The 13948-nt window shown below is 49.7% G+C and overlaps 7 protein-coding genes and 1 non-coding gene across 8 annotated transcripts; 3 read left to right on the top strand and 5 right to left on the bottom strand.

Annotated features, from left to right (window-relative positions):
* Positions 1 to 13: 13 nt before the first annotated feature.
* Positions 14 to 1328, bottom strand: BO83DRAFT_448935 (branched-chain amino acid aminotransferase; the record flags this gene model as incomplete). Its single annotated transcript, XM_025536718.1, has 5 exons — positions 14 to 298; positions 352 to 998; positions 1052 to 1165; positions 1215 to 1250; positions 1298 to 1328. The coding sequence occupies 5 exons, from the start codon at positions 1326 to 1328 to the stop codon at positions 14 to 16; spliced, it is 1113 nt and encodes a 370-aa protein (XP_025386207.1).
* An 879-nt stretch (positions 1329 to 2207) lies between these two features.
* Positions 2208 to 3324, bottom strand: BO83DRAFT_448934 (NAD binding Rossmann fold oxidoreductase; the record flags this gene model as incomplete). Its single annotated transcript, XM_025536717.1, has 2 exons — positions 2208 to 2933; positions 2998 to 3324. 2 exons carry the CDS (start codon positions 3322 to 3324, stop codon positions 2208 to 2210), a joined length of 1053 nt encoding a protein of 350 aa, XP_025386206.1.
* Positions 3325 to 4227: 903 nt separating this feature from the next.
* Positions 4228 to 5452, bottom strand: BO83DRAFT_409648 (cytochrome P450; the record flags this gene model as incomplete). The annotated part of the gene is made up of 6 exons (XM_025534154.1): positions 5345 to 5452; positions 4946 to 5267; positions 4639 to 4891; positions 4453 to 4582; positions 4336 to 4393; positions 4228 to 4302 (listed from the first exon to the last, which is right to left on the bottom strand). Exons 2-6 carry the CDS (start codon positions 5102 to 5104, stop codon positions 4228 to 4230), a joined length of 675 nt encoding a protein of 224 aa, XP_025386205.1. The 5' UTR covers positions 5105 to 5267; positions 5345 to 5452.
* Positions 5453 to 6021: 569 nt separating this feature from the next.
* Positions 6022 to 6986, top strand: BO83DRAFT_448930 (uncharacterized protein; the record flags this gene model as incomplete). The annotated part of the gene is made up of 2 exons (XM_025536716.1): positions 6022 to 6178; positions 6228 to 6986. The coding sequence occupies 2 exons, from the start codon at positions 6022 to 6024 to the stop codon at positions 6905 to 6907; spliced, it is 837 nt and encodes a 278-aa protein (XP_025386204.1). The 3' UTR covers positions 6908 to 6986.
* Positions 6987 to 8519: 1533 nt separating this feature from the next.
* BO83DRAFT_341807 (acyl--CoA ligase) lies at positions 8520 to 10464 on the top strand (the record flags this gene model as incomplete). Its single annotated transcript, XM_025528637.1, has 4 exons — positions 8520 to 8612; positions 8666 to 8803; positions 8867 to 9307; positions 9367 to 10464. 4 exons carry the CDS (start codon positions 8520 to 8522, stop codon positions 10312 to 10314), a joined length of 1620 nt encoding a protein of 539 aa, XP_025386203.1. The 3' UTR covers positions 10315 to 10464.
* Positions 10465 to 10596: 132 nt separating this feature from the next.
* BO83DRAFT_448927 (SDR family oxidoreductase) lies at positions 10597 to 11859 on the bottom strand (the record flags this gene model as incomplete). Its single annotated transcript, XM_025536715.1, has 5 exons — positions 10597 to 11109; positions 11165 to 11455; positions 11519 to 11651; positions 11709 to 11760; positions 11826 to 11859. 5 exons carry the CDS (start codon positions 11857 to 11859, stop codon positions 10597 to 10599), a joined length of 1023 nt encoding a protein of 340 aa, XP_025386202.1.
* Positions 11860 to 12281: 422 nt separating this feature from the next.
* BO83DRAFT_448924 (uncharacterized protein) lies at positions 12282 to 12937 on the top strand (the record flags this gene model as incomplete). The annotated part of the gene is made up of 2 exons (XM_025536714.1): positions 12282 to 12325; positions 12349 to 12937. The coding sequence occupies 2 exons, from the start codon at positions 12282 to 12284 to the stop codon at positions 12698 to 12700; spliced, it is 396 nt and encodes a 131-aa protein (XP_025386201.1). The 3' UTR covers positions 12701 to 12937.
* A 488-nt stretch (positions 12938 to 13425) lies between these two features.
* BO83DRAFT_t187 lies at positions 13426 to 13499 on the bottom strand. The gene has a single exon. It is a non-coding gene; the product is annotated as a tRNA-Ile (tRNA).
* Positions 13500 to 13948: the final 449 nt, after the last annotated feature.

Raw genomic sequence — 13948 nt, 5'->3', positions numbered from 1 at the left:
ATCCAAAATAGATCTAATGAACGCCATTTGCAATACCGTTCGCCATCTTATCACCCGCGTACTTCTCATACACCGTCTCCGGCGCCTTCACAGCCTCTACCCACTCAGCAAACTCCTCTCCAGTTTCTCCCCGCTGAATCTTCCTCAACCTCGTCAACAACTCCAAGCACAACGGCCCGCTCCCGAACTCGAGCTTCTCCCCGGTCGACCTCCGCGTAATCGACTGAATAGGAACCACAGCAGCTGCGGTTCCAGCCGCCATGACCTCAGTGAACTGGCCAAGTGTATCCCAGGGCACCTACTAAGCAGTCAGCACATACATTCCCCAACGGAGAGAACAGATACACATACACTCCTCTTCTCCACCACCCAGCCCAAACTCCTCGCGATCCCCTGCACAGAATCACTTGTCACACTATCAATAACACACTTACTATCCGGCACAACAAGCCTAACCACATCTCCGTCTCTAACAATACCTAGGAAGCTCGACGTCGAAAACTCATCCACCTCCGTCTGTGACTGACTGTCTAAATGCAAAGTGAGCGGGAACCCCTCTCTTCTCGCCATCTCTGTATACTTCATCACGGGCGCATAGTTCCCACCGACCTTCCCATGACCTGTGCCGCGGGGCGCAGCACGATCAAACTCCTCAATGACTAGCGCATCCGCTGCTCCAGTACCATGGTATGTGCCGAAGGGCTGCACATACACACAGAAGAGATACTCGCGGGGAGGGGTGAGGGCGAAATGTCCCCCTGCGCCGAAGGCGAGTGGGCGGATGTAGAGCGCTGCGTTAGTGGAGTGGGGTGGCACGAAGGCGGCGTTCTCGGATACGGCGAGGCGGACGGCGTCGAGGAAGAATGTATTCGGGATTGCAGGGATGGAGACTAGGTCGGCGGAGTGGGCCATGCGAGAGGCGTGCTTGTCAGGGCGGAAGAGGAGGATCTCTTCGTTGGCATTGCGGGTGGCTTTGAGACCTTCGTATATTTGTTGGCCTATTGTGGTTAGTAACCAATGGAGGAAGATGTGGGAAGGGGAATTGGGGTACCATAGTTGAGGCCTGGAGCGAGACCGTGAATCCGGAGATAGGGGTCTTTGACGAAGGTTGGGGCTTGCCAAGTTTGGGTCGTTGGGTCGAATTTGCATTCGACGTGGCCGTTGACTGCATGGGTTAGTTGTGGTATATAGTTAGGGCTGCAGATAGAATGTACCAATGTCGGTCACGGCGAGCCCAAGATTCGACCAGTCTGTGGTTGTTAGTGATAATTATGGTGGACGAAATAGATGGATGTACCAAGGTCAGCTGCTGGAGGTGCGAAGGCCATCGTGCAGGTTACAGTATACTTTGGGAAGTGTGCGTACAGTGAGTATGGTAGAAGGATGATGAGGATGCTACAGAGGCAAACAAATAACGAAATAAAAAGAGCTGAGAGTCACAATGCCAATGCAATATCAAGCACGTTCCAATCCACTAGACCTGCCACATATTTGGCCCCATGTCGAGTAAACCATATACGCCCTTCTACTCTCGTAAACGCAGCATCCCCATCGGTTGAAAAGATAAGCAGATACATCATAAGCATCGGCCAAGTGATTTATCTTCAGGCTGAAGCTCCCGTGTTCGGAGATTGTTGGCACATTGGCAAGGTTTCAGTTTCGGCAGGATCGAGCTCTGCTGCAGGTGCAGCTAACCTGACTTGGGGAGAAGCGCTATCTGCAAATCGAGTGCAGTTACGAGTGATAATCTCCAATATCGTTCGTGTCTCGTCTGCTGACGTGAGACTAACTCCAGTAGCATCTCCGTATAGCGACGTGCTTAGCTGTGTTTCTTATTTTCTCTCTTTGTTGGAATTGAGTTCCGCAGGAAGCCGATCAGGCCACGAGGCCCCCATATTGTATTATTACTCATGTATTGTTACCATGTTCTAAAACGAAATTATTTTCGGTACATATGGCCATACAGTACACATTGTATTACAGTCACTGAAATCAGACTCCACCCTAATTCAACGTCTCGCACTCCAAACTCATGTCAAGTATCCACATCCCCTTAGTAGATGCATCAAGATCCTTCAGATTTACGCGGTGAACTAACAGGAAGCCCATAGAACCCCAGTAACGCATCAATAATAGCAAATCCCATTCATCCTACCAACAACACTGCTCTATTGTCTCCAACATTCCCGAGAAAAGAGCCACCACGCTCATAGCCTAGCCCCCCGCTCATCAAACCGCACCTTCTCCCCACTTCCCAGAGAGTCCTGCAACGCCTTCGCGATTCTGACGGCCTCCACTGCACCCTGAATCCCCATAGGCAGCTCCGTATTATCCAAACAAGCCGCCGCAAACTCATTGACCTCGTCTACGAACGCCATCTCAAAGCGCTCGTAGTAATGCGCCGGCAACTCGCGTCTCGCCCCATTTCGATCATAGATCCCTACCAGGTTCTTCTGCGCATGACCATTGACCACTAACTTCCCCTCCGTCCCAATAATCTCCGTGGTATCTTCCTGCCCCGCCGCCATCATCCGCGAACAATACAGATACGCCACCCGGCCCCCATGGAACTCGATAATCCCCACTGCGTTATCCGCATCCCCGTAAGCCTTGAGCTCAGGATGCAGGGCCACGGTTCCACTAGCTACTACACTCTTCACCTTGCTATCAGCCCCGAAGAACCACAAAATTAGGTCGATGTCGTGGACGGAGCAGTCGCAGAAGATCCCGCCCGAGGTGGCGGCGAAATTCACGAAGGCTCCGGTGGGGTCAATCTTGTCGCAAGTTTGGCTGCGGATGATGGCGGGCTTGCCGATAAGGCCTGAGCTCATCTTGGAGTAGGCATCTCTGTAGGAAATGTCGAAGCGACGGGAAAATCCGCACATGACTTTTAGCTCGGGATGGAGGGTTGCTGCGTCGACGACGGATTGGCACTTAATGCTTATTTTAGTAAAGAACGTTGAGATGAAGACGCTTGTTGGTTTGAGTTAAACATACGATAGTGGCATCTGTTGAGAGGGGCTTCTCGCAGAGCACATGCTTTCCCGCTTCGATGGCTTTGATAGCTTGTTCGGCGTGCACGGTGGTAATGGTGGAGACGAGCACAGCTTCGAGGCCGCTGTGGCCTAGCATAGCATCATAATCCGAGTAGACAGTCACTCCATAGGGAACCAGGTTGGCCTCAGCCCATTCGACTTCAACAGGGTCTGGGGTAAAAGCTGCCACCAGCGAGGACCGGGGTGACCGGTGCAGGATGTTCAGGGCGTGACGTTTGCCCATGCGACCTAGGCCGGCGCAGGCGATCTGAAGGGTACGAGGAGCCATTGCTGTAGTGAGAATAATTGCAATTGAAGATTGGGTGTTGAGGTTGGGAGATGTGGACAGACAGGAACTGAGATACTTATATTGACTGGCCAAGCCTTTAGCCTTGCTAGGATTGAGATGGAGGTCGATGAGGCATGGAACAACGGATCCGACCCGCCTCGCTGATAGAAATAAAATCGATGGATATACGCAACCTGTTGGGATATCGTGAGCACTGTTTGGTGTTTCAGGCATGCACGGGTCAGCTCGGGATGTGTTGTACGTCGTGTTAGTCGGGCAGCTCAGCCGAAGTGCAGCCCACAAATTCTTCGATAAAGAGGAGATACCCCCGTCACAAGGGAGCTCCATCGTGGTTTCAAGATTGGAAAATCATTGATCGAGCTTACTCTTCACTGACAGGAGACCCAATGAATCGTCCGTGCTGCCATATCAATGCTATGTCAATTGGTGTCCCCTCCTTCACCATTGATTGAATAAGAGGACAGTGTTAATGTTCGGGTAATCTTCAATTCCAGCAATCTACAACTTATCTTGCAGAACCAGAAGATATGAGCCTGAAGCGCTGGAACATCAAGAAAGTAGCAAAGTACATAGTAGACGTGTACAAACTAGTTAGCGTTTGCTTCCTTACACTTGTGCTGGAGCACGAACTGCAGAACGCTGTGAATAGTTTATTCCGCTTGCTGACTGGTATTCCTTGACACTAAGTTCTCATGTATTAGACTAATGTACCCACAGAAGCAGGGGTTTACCCCACTGGACTGGCGTCGATGCGTTATCCCAGCGGGTCGAAAAAGCGCGACCAAATTGATATCCAATGACAGGAAAGAGTCATAAGGATAGCAAAGGTATTTCTAGACTGTATGTCGCTTGGGTCCACATCTATATAGTGAAAGCGAACAATCACGGACTATTTCTAGGTACCGGCTTCAAGTAGACTTTCAGCGGCCGTTTTTGCCACATCAGAAGGTTCTTCTGCTGGATCCAGTCATGGCAGTCCTTCTAGATAACCATGTCAAAGTTAAACATGATCAAGGCGAGAATGAGACGCATCTCGCTGTATGCAAGGCTAAAGAAAAAGCTTAGTCACATCACGGGAATGGAGCAAGAGGTTGAATTGAAACTTACTTTCTCCCCAGGCAATTTCTTGGTCCCACATGGAATGGTTGAAAAACGTCACAACGATCATTCGTGAACTGAGGGCTGCCCATGAAACGCTCGGGGTGATATGAGTTGGGGATAGATAGACCCACGCTTGCTGGTATATAGTGCCAAGCACCGTGCAGCCTCCTCGCGGGCACATGCGCGGGAGACCGTTTGCTATGGGTGGGTACATACGCAAACCTTCATCAAGACACGCAAGCATATAGGATAATTTGTTGACACTGATCAGGTTGATCTCATCTTGGCTGCGGAAAGTGGACCGAACTTCGTCCCTCAGATTTTGATGAGCTCCAGGGTTCTCGAGAAGGAAATAGGTGACTCCACTCAACAGAAACGCTGTGGTCTCCGAGCCTCCAATAATCAGGATCTCGGCGTTAGCGATCAGGTGGTCCATGCCCAGGCCCTATATGTATGTTTGAGGATGATAATTTGGCAAGCTTGATTCTTTGTAGCTTACCAAATCTTCTTTTTTCTTTAGCAGAGTGTTGATCAGATCCGGCCGATCTTCGGTGATAGCCAGTCGGCGGAGCATTTTAGTCGTGGTAAAGGCTTTATGCTTCTTCTGGGCGTCATGGAGCGATTTCGGAACCAAAAACAATAGAAGTGTTCTGAACATGGGGTAGAACAATATTGACTGAAGTGTGATTCCCAACCGTCCCTAAGAGTGCATAGTAGCAATAGGGAAGGCGAGAAAGGGCGTGGGAGACTGGGCCTGGGAACTGACTGAGTGGGTGGAAGAAGATATTATAGACAATCTTAGTGACATAACAAATAACGAACTGCGCAGGAGAGTTTATATTTAGTGTTGTAGTTATAGCAAGGAAGAGATAATACCGTGGAAATAAGTACTACCAACCCCGTGTTACCGTCGATTAGAACTAGATCGTTCGTTGTAAGCATGTTCAGCATTGTGACGACCATCCGCCAGTGGGTGATAGAATATTCCAGGTAAGGTTGTCTCGACCATATACATATAGAAGTAGGAGGTGCTTTTTATGGATGCATTTGGAGACATGCGCAGGCTGCCACAATTCATAGCTCAAAATGATCCGAGAATAGAAACGCGGGTGGAGGCAAGCAAATAAACCTTCAATGAAAGCTCCTACAGAAAAAATGGAAAACGAGTTCGAATGCGAACCCGAACCCGAACCCGAAGCCAACCGAAATGTGGAACCCTGAAACACATTCTAACCAGAAGATCTGCACGACGTTGATGGTGAACAAGCCAACCATGTCTCGCCAAAGACCTGTTCCCGTAGTTAACGTAGATCCGTGGAGTTCTGACCAGCAAGGGCATCCTAAAAACTGCTGTTGTAGCCAAATTCCTTCGTTTACATCTCTCAACAGGAAAAGGGCAGAATCAGGCATAGTTTTGAACTTGTTACATTCCGCTGTTCAGAAGGTTAATTCGACTGCCTAGATACAAGAAGACGTATATATGTATAGGCCAATGCGACGCTCAATCCTCGCTGTCTACATCTTCCAAGAAAAGTTATTCCTAACAACCTCTTCCACTGTGAACAACTCCCAATCATGACTTCTACGCAATGCGAGTTGTATGTGTACGCTCCCAGCCTTGCATTGGCTATTATCGCAGTCATTCTATTCTCTACCCTGACTATCATCCACATATACCACATGATTGAGTCAAAAGCGTGGTGCGGCATATTCTTCGTCCTCGGTGGTCTGGGTAAGTATCCCGATCACTGATGCCCTCTTACTTCGTTAACAACATGAAGCACAATTGGTCGGATATACAGCGCGATCCTTTTCGACGCAAGATGTCTGCGATAGGGCCACGTACGGTGTGCAATCAGTTGCACTGTTGATGGGACCGACATTGATTATGTTTTCCGTCAACCTCACTCAAAGCGAATTTGTTAACGTGCTCGATGCCGAACAATTTTGTTGGCTCCCGTTGGCGTGGCAGAGGGGCGCCTATCCCGCTCTGAATGCAATCTTAATGGTGATTCAGCTTGTTGGAGGGTGCATGACTGTCTCATCCTCGACTGCAACAGTGGCGACGGGGACGAAGCTAACAATTGCTCTGTACGTGATCCAGACAATTTTCTGGGGATTCACTATGGCAGAAAATATCTGGATGAGCTATCGCTTGGGACGCCATCCTACAGCTGCTAGTAGCTGCGTGCTGGCTAACTGGAAGATGTGGAACCAATTGATCCCCTTAGCAGGCTCAATCATTGCCACTGGACGCAACGTGATGCGGCTGACAATGGCGGGCGGCATTGAGTTTCTCGTGGACTATGAATGGCCTTCGTACGCATTTGATGGGTATCAAATGGTCGTGGTTTTAGGTGCGTGGGGGATCTGGTACTTACCGGGGAAATGTCGGGAACTTTCTACTCGAGTGCGCTATACAGACCTCACTCGGCTAGAGAGGGTGGTGGATGAAGTGTAAGAGGTGTTTTGGTTCATTTGGAAAATTGATTACTCGTTCTTGGTATTGTTAATATAAGGGACGGGAATCTCGTTGGCACAGCAGTATTCTGCAATGAATGTACTCTGTACTTGTATTCCGCGAGCTGTTCCTACTTTCCCATCCTAACACTTCCGATAGCACATATACACAACAATGTAAGGTTTCTGTGTAGTTAGATCTTGGGCGATCTGAGAGAATCTTAAGCAACGATTCGACTTCACTCATGTCTTATTGCGGTAACGTCAAAAGTTGAATGAACAAATGCATTCCCAAGTTTGCAACTCAATGGCAACGGACAAAAAGCATCTAGCCCAACGCCCATTTATGCGCAACCTTCATCGACAAATCCTCCAAAGACGGACTCTGCATCATATAAAAAATAGAGACATCATCGCCCACCTGCGCGACGATTCAATTGCGCAGTTCAGCCGCCACTAGCAAGTCCACACCATAGAGGGAGAGATCCTGAGCAGCAAAGATCTCTTGAACCACCAGCCCAAGCATGCTAGCCAAATTCTCTTTAGCTGCTGGCCGATAAGTGCAGCAACATATGCTGAGGAAGTGACCTCGTCATGTTGATCCCGCAACTTGCCCTGTTGTGCCGATCCCGCAGTAACACGAGAAGCCCCGAGTTATGTATTTCGCGATATTCGAGGGTGGCGAACCACGGGTCCCAGATCCAGATGGCCTCGCCCCAGTGTTTGCTTGGGTCAGTGTTATACCCGTGAAGATTTTGGTGGACCTATGGAATGCGTGGATGCCTGCTCGAGTATCTATCCGGAAGACTGTTTCCTCAGACAGAGTCGTGACTCCCGTTTAGACGAGACGCTCCTGCACGCTCTCGGTCTTGCTACGAACCTCGTCACAAAAGGTCCAGGGCGGTAGTTTCGGGTTTCCACTCAAGCATATACCCTGCAGCGCAATGAGGCTATCTTTCAGGAAAGTATATCTCCGTTACCCCTAAAACACAACTATCTCTGACAATGCTGTATATGCTAATAGTATATCTATCCGACTGAAGATTCGACCCTAGATGATGGGAGTCTCGACCGAGGAGATGGAATACGCCTACATGCCCTTCGTTGGTGCCTCCAGGAGTAAGCCGCCGTTTACTACCGAAATACTTTTCCATTATCTCACTTATCGTTAACCACTTCAGTCGAGTATGGTGTGTATCAATAAAGTCTTGCGTTAACGGAGATCCAACTGACGACAGCCCTCTTCCCACGTCAATTCTCTGAGGTTCACATATCGCGTCAAAATAGCATGCGGGATGAGGATTTGGCACAGGAGCAGCACTTGATCATGTATGTACATACCAGGAGCTGATTCTCGGCAAATGACGTGGCAGGTTTTGCACAGCTTTTCTGCTCGAATCGTACTCCGCACAGTCACGGCGATCTTGACCCAAAGTTTACGGTCGGACTTTGGACCTGAGAGGGATCGGCATTGATTGCTAGCCTCTCAATGCCTAGACCTCGGACTAATTCACATGATCATAAGCAAGGGCATATAGGTCCAGTCTACCCCTCTCGTACTACATTACTTTATTCCCACTTGATTTTTTTTCCCTGCTTCTCACTTATTTGCCATGTATTTCCAAGGCGAGGGCAGCATTGACATTCCCGTGCAGGATATTATTTCCTGGATTTTCGACGAAGAACGATATGATATCGACAAGCCAGTAAAACTATAACCTCCCTCCAATGGCAAAATGCCGCTCATGCAATACCACAGGTTTACATCGATGCCTCCCATACGAGCCGTTCCATTTCCTGGCGACAAGCCCGCACTCTGGTGCGTCAGTTGGCCGCTGGTTTCAAAGCAGCCGGTCTGAAGGACGACGATTGTGTGTGCCTTCACTCATTCAATGATGTATGCACTACAACACATAATATTTCGTCCCCTCCGACATATAGCCACTGACATGATGATCAGATCTATTACAGCATCCTTGTGCTCGGGATAATCGCAGCGGGAGGAATATACATGGGCACCAATCCGAGCTATACAACCCACGAACTCGGCTATCACCTCCGGGCAGCACAGGTCAAGTTCGTCATCAGTGAGCCAGAGATGCTAGACCGCATGGTCCCCGCCGCTGAAGGCAACGGTATTCCGCAAGACCGCATCTGGGCCTTCACAACGCGCGAGTCGCAGGTTCCAGCTACGACGGGACTCGCTCCTTGGACTGCGTTGCTGAAACACGGCGAAGCCGACTGGCGCCGTCACAATGATACCAGTCAAGCGAAGACCACCGTAGTAGCGAGACTATTCAGCTCCGGAACGACTGGTCTCCCTAAACCCGTGGACTTTACCCACTACAATCTGATCGCACAACATACGCTGGTGTACGATGCACATCCCGTCCCATTTGAGGTCAGAACAACTCCCTCCCATCCCAAAGTCGCATATAATTCCCACCTAACAACTACTAGGCACGCCGAATCCTCTATCTCCCCTTCTTCCACGCCGCCGCAGCCCCATCCGCACACTTCAGCACACTCCGTCTTGGCGATCCATCCTACGTCCTTCGCCGCTTCGAGCCAGACCTCTTCCTAGCTACCGTCGACAAACAGAAGATCACCGAATGCACAGCCGTCCCGCCAATCGTTCATGCGATCCTCGCCCACTCCACTACACCAAAATACTCCAATTCACTACAATCACTGAAGATCATTCGCTGCGGCGCTGCCCCACTAGACAAAACAACGCAAGCACGTCTCCAGGCCCTTCTATCTCCCGACGCAACCTTTACACAAGTCTGGGGCATGACGGAAGCCTCCTGCATCGCGACCATGATACCCTACCCTGAACCCGATGACACAGGGAGTGTCGGTCGGCTACTCCCCGGTATAGAAGCCAAAATAATCGACACAGACGGAAACGATATCACTGCTCCTGACACAACAGGCGAAGTCTGTCTACGGGGCCCTACCATCGTACGCGGATACTTCAACCTACCTTCCGCCAATGAGAACGCGTTCGATAAAGATGGGTTCTATAGAACAGGCGACTTGGGGTATTGCGACGGCAAGACAAAAAAGTGGTATCTGCTCGATCGGAAGAAGGATATTATCAAGGTTCGCGGGTTCCAGGTTGCGCCGGCGGAGGTGGAGGGCGTGCTGAGAAACCATCCGCGCATTAGGGATGTCGCGGTGGTGGGATTCTACGATGCTGAGGCGAAGACGGAGTATCCAAAGGCGTATGTGGTGAGAGAGGATAATTCGCTCAAGGAGGAGGAGGTGAAGGAGTACGTGGCGCAGCGGTTGGCGAAGTATAAGAGGTTGGATGGTGGAGTGTTGTTTGTGGATGCGATTCCGCGAAATGCGAGTGGGAAGATTCTGAAGCGGTTGTTGGAGGATAAGAGAGGTGTGAAGTTGTAGATGAGTTCCCCGGAAGCTAAAAACGCATGGGGTTTCATCGAGTTTCCAGTAGGTGGGCAATATGTCTAGCTACATGGCCAAGTAGGCGGCTTCGGCTCCTGACTACGTCTTCATCATCTCAAAGGAGCGCGATCGTCTTAACGTACTGAGTAGACTATAACCGCTATGGAATAAGAACCGGTCTTGGTTCTCAATCTTATTATAGTGTCGTGCTTGGACCAAGCATGTATCCGTTTTCCTGCTCTTCCATGGCCTATATGACATTGTGTCCTTCTAAAATATCTACAAATGAGCCCGCTCCATCATTGAGGTCACTGCATCTCCCACACAAGTGTTCAAATCGCGGAAGGTCATTCCCAGCATCCTGCGCGACTTGGAGTTATCAAAACCAAAGATGGGCTGGGGCAGGTCATCGGGCATATCGCTCGGGGGCAGCTTGTGAGCCAATTCCGGGTGCGTGGCACGAATAGCCTCCGCAACTTGCTTATTCGAGAAGTGGCCAGCCACGGTAAAGAAGCGATGTCCACTGACCTCGGGCAACTCCAGTGCTTTACGATGAGCGAGCGCAACATCACGGACATCCACGAAAGTGAAAGGAATGGCGATAGGCGCGCCCCCGTCTTTCCATTTTCCGAGCATCAGATCACGGATAATGTGGTTTGAGGTGTTTAGGGCTTTGAGATCGGTGACGTGTGGAGGCTTTGGTCCGAATACCAAAGGGGGGTTTATTGTGACGAGGTCGAAGTTTGGCTTCTCCTTTTCAACGAACTCGAAGGCGGCGCGCTCGGCGAATATCTTCCGCGCTGTGTCAATAAGGGATAGTATCGTGCGGTGGTAAAGGGGCTCATACCTTGCTCGCGCGATATGTAACCTCCGGTACCATGGCCTCCTCCCAAGTCACCGACCCGTAGCTGGTCTCGTCGTACACCTCTGGGTGATTGGGGGGAGTGACAATTGTAGCCGAAGAAGAAGTCACAACCACTCGCTTGACAGTCGGTGCGTAAGCCTTGATGGAGGCCAGCAGTCCGGCGGTGCCTTTGATTGCTGGGTCAAGGAAGTCCGATTTGGGATCGGTGTAGTTGAAATGATAGGGCGAGGCTGTGTGGACGACCAAGTCGAGGTCGGCGATGGATTGGATAGCCTAGTATCCATGTTAGCCAACGTTCGAAGTATCTGCTTATGCCTGTAGAACAGTGAGGGTTACCTCATCGTAGGCCCCATCTTTCGCAATATCTTCCACCACCACGTACGAGGCAGCCTGATCGCCGGTATTCGACAACGAAGTGAGAAGCTGTCGGCCTTTATCATGTGTGCGAACAGTCACCACCACTTGATACCTATAATACGTCAGCGTCGTGAGCAGAAAGATTTCGTCTGGTGGAATGCTTGCTTACCCAGCGTCCAGCAGCTCGGTCAGAATGTGCGAGGCGATGAAGCCTGTGCCACCTATATAATCCAGAAAATGTTGGTTCATCTGCTGCACAAATATGGCAATAAGGATTTCCACTGACCTGTAAGCAGTACCTTCTCTGCAAGAGAGCCCATCGTGAGCAGTCAGTAAAAAAACTTCGAGCTGCTGGTTGTGTTTGATTCCTGTTAGAGGGTAACACTGGCTACAAAAACAATTGAGATAGACCACTGCTCATGGCGGTGAGAGGAATTTCCATTCTCAGCTCGGACAAAACATTCTGGGGTGATCAGTCGAGAAGGACGAACTGTCAGAGTTCTCCGCCTACGCGCGGATGCCCAAAAACATGGCAAGTCCGCATGAAAAACTCCGAGCGTGCCCGATCTGTTGCCCACTTAACCATTATGATCTTAAGTATCCGACAGAAAAAGCAATAACTAGGAGGGATACAGTAGAAGGTCATATAAAGCCATAGGTATAAGCTTGGATCTATATCTACAGTGCTGGTCTCCGGCTCAGAACCCTCGACCCAAAAAGCCGAGTTCTTCAGTAAAACATCATGGCAATGAACGATTCCAGATCCGAGTATGAAGACCTCAGTTGGTACGAGGATACCCTCGGTCAAGTGCCAATGCTGCAGGTCTACAGCCACTCATGCTTGCTTCTTCCATGCCCAAGAGGGTGTCACAAGACACTATCGTCGCCGTTCTCGAGGCTGCAATGCGCCAAATCCGATCCCATGTGCCCGGGATGGCCGGGATGGCCGGGATGGCCGGCAAAGTTATCAATGTCGGTAAAGGCCCGGGAAACCCAGGGCGATATGCTGTTGCTTCCGGCCCACTCCCAGATCTTCTGATCGTGGTGCGCGATGATTTGCACGCCTTCCCTCCTTGTCTTGAAGAACATGCAGGATCCCGGGCTGGATTTATCATCGAGAGCTTCTGGAGAGGTATTGCGATCGCCAGACGGCTTCTATGATCGAGCGGGAGGGAATTAATCGAGTGCCCATCAAACTGAAGGATTCTCGTGTGGTGGTCGAGGAGGTTTTGAGGGTTGCGCAAAAGACGGGCTCCGTGGTACCTTCGGCGATGGAAGGGTGATGGCCTCTTGATGGCGCCGCCATCCCTTTGGATCGTCAGGGAATGGCTTTCGTATTTCCCTTCCTATAGGACTGGATTGAGCCACCCTAGTGGCAGACAATGTACTGACATGCGGATAAAAATTGCTCATGAAAAACACCTTCTATGGCTTCTTCTGAGAAAGCTCATTTGAGGTAAATCTAGATCAATGCTGCATGGGTAGGTTTGACTGTACACCGTTCATTCTGTCTTCAGTGGCAATTGTTGAGCGCAATGGCAATTATTGTTGTCACGGTGATCTTGGATAAGGTTAGCCACACTTCACCATCTAAACTTGCTGAAAGAACTCTGTTTCTATCTACATGCAAGGTGGCTCCACAATGTCTTGCCGGTCACCCTCATTCATTTTCTTTAATGGTCGGATGCCGATGAAGCATACTTGATATTCTTCTTCCGTGCCATTTGGACTATCTAGAAATAAAAAGCACAGTAAGTAGGTGACAAAAAAGGTTTACAGAGGAGAAATCTTCGTCCACATTTGCTCCACACAGAGAGAGTAGTTGTTCTTCTTGGGTTTGGTTGATGTGCCATTTGCCGGTTTAACGGCGGCAAGGAAAAAAAAGATGGTCCCAGAGGGGCTCGAACCCTCGACTTTGACGTTATTAGCGTCACGCTCTAACCAACTGAGCTATGGGACCCAGTTGATAATTATTTGGCTTTAAATGGCACTAGTAAGGAACAAAGATTTCACGCACGTTGAGGTTCGCCTACCCTGACCCCCTCACTACCATGGCGACCCCATAGTAATAATGCAGCGATTATAGTATCTTTCTTAAGTCGAATAAATCCCACAAGTAAATCGTGTACTAATTGAGGTAGGTTCAAGAGTAACTCATACGTGAAATCGGTTCATCATTATAATTGTCTATCGAATGATGATGTTCGGATATATAATTTGATGCAGCCCTGCTAGCAGTTCAAAAATTCAAATTAATTTGACTAATGTTATCCCAGTCACCCTCATCGTAGATACAGATCTAAGGTTCCCAGTCATTACTCCGAGAGCAATTACTATCAAAATCTAACATTCCACGACGTGGTCGCTGCCTAATATCCACAATGATACCAACCGAACTCCGTGTGGCAT

Source organism: Aspergillus eucalypticola (assembly GCF_003184535.1).
Source record: "Aspergillus eucalypticola CBS 122712 chromosome Unknown BO83scaffold_19, whole genome shotgun sequence".
NCBI lineage: Eukaryota > Fungi > Ascomycota > Eurotiomycetes > Eurotiales > Aspergillaceae > Aspergillus > Aspergillus eucalypticola.
This window is presented reverse-complemented; position numbering and strand designations above follow the sequence as displayed.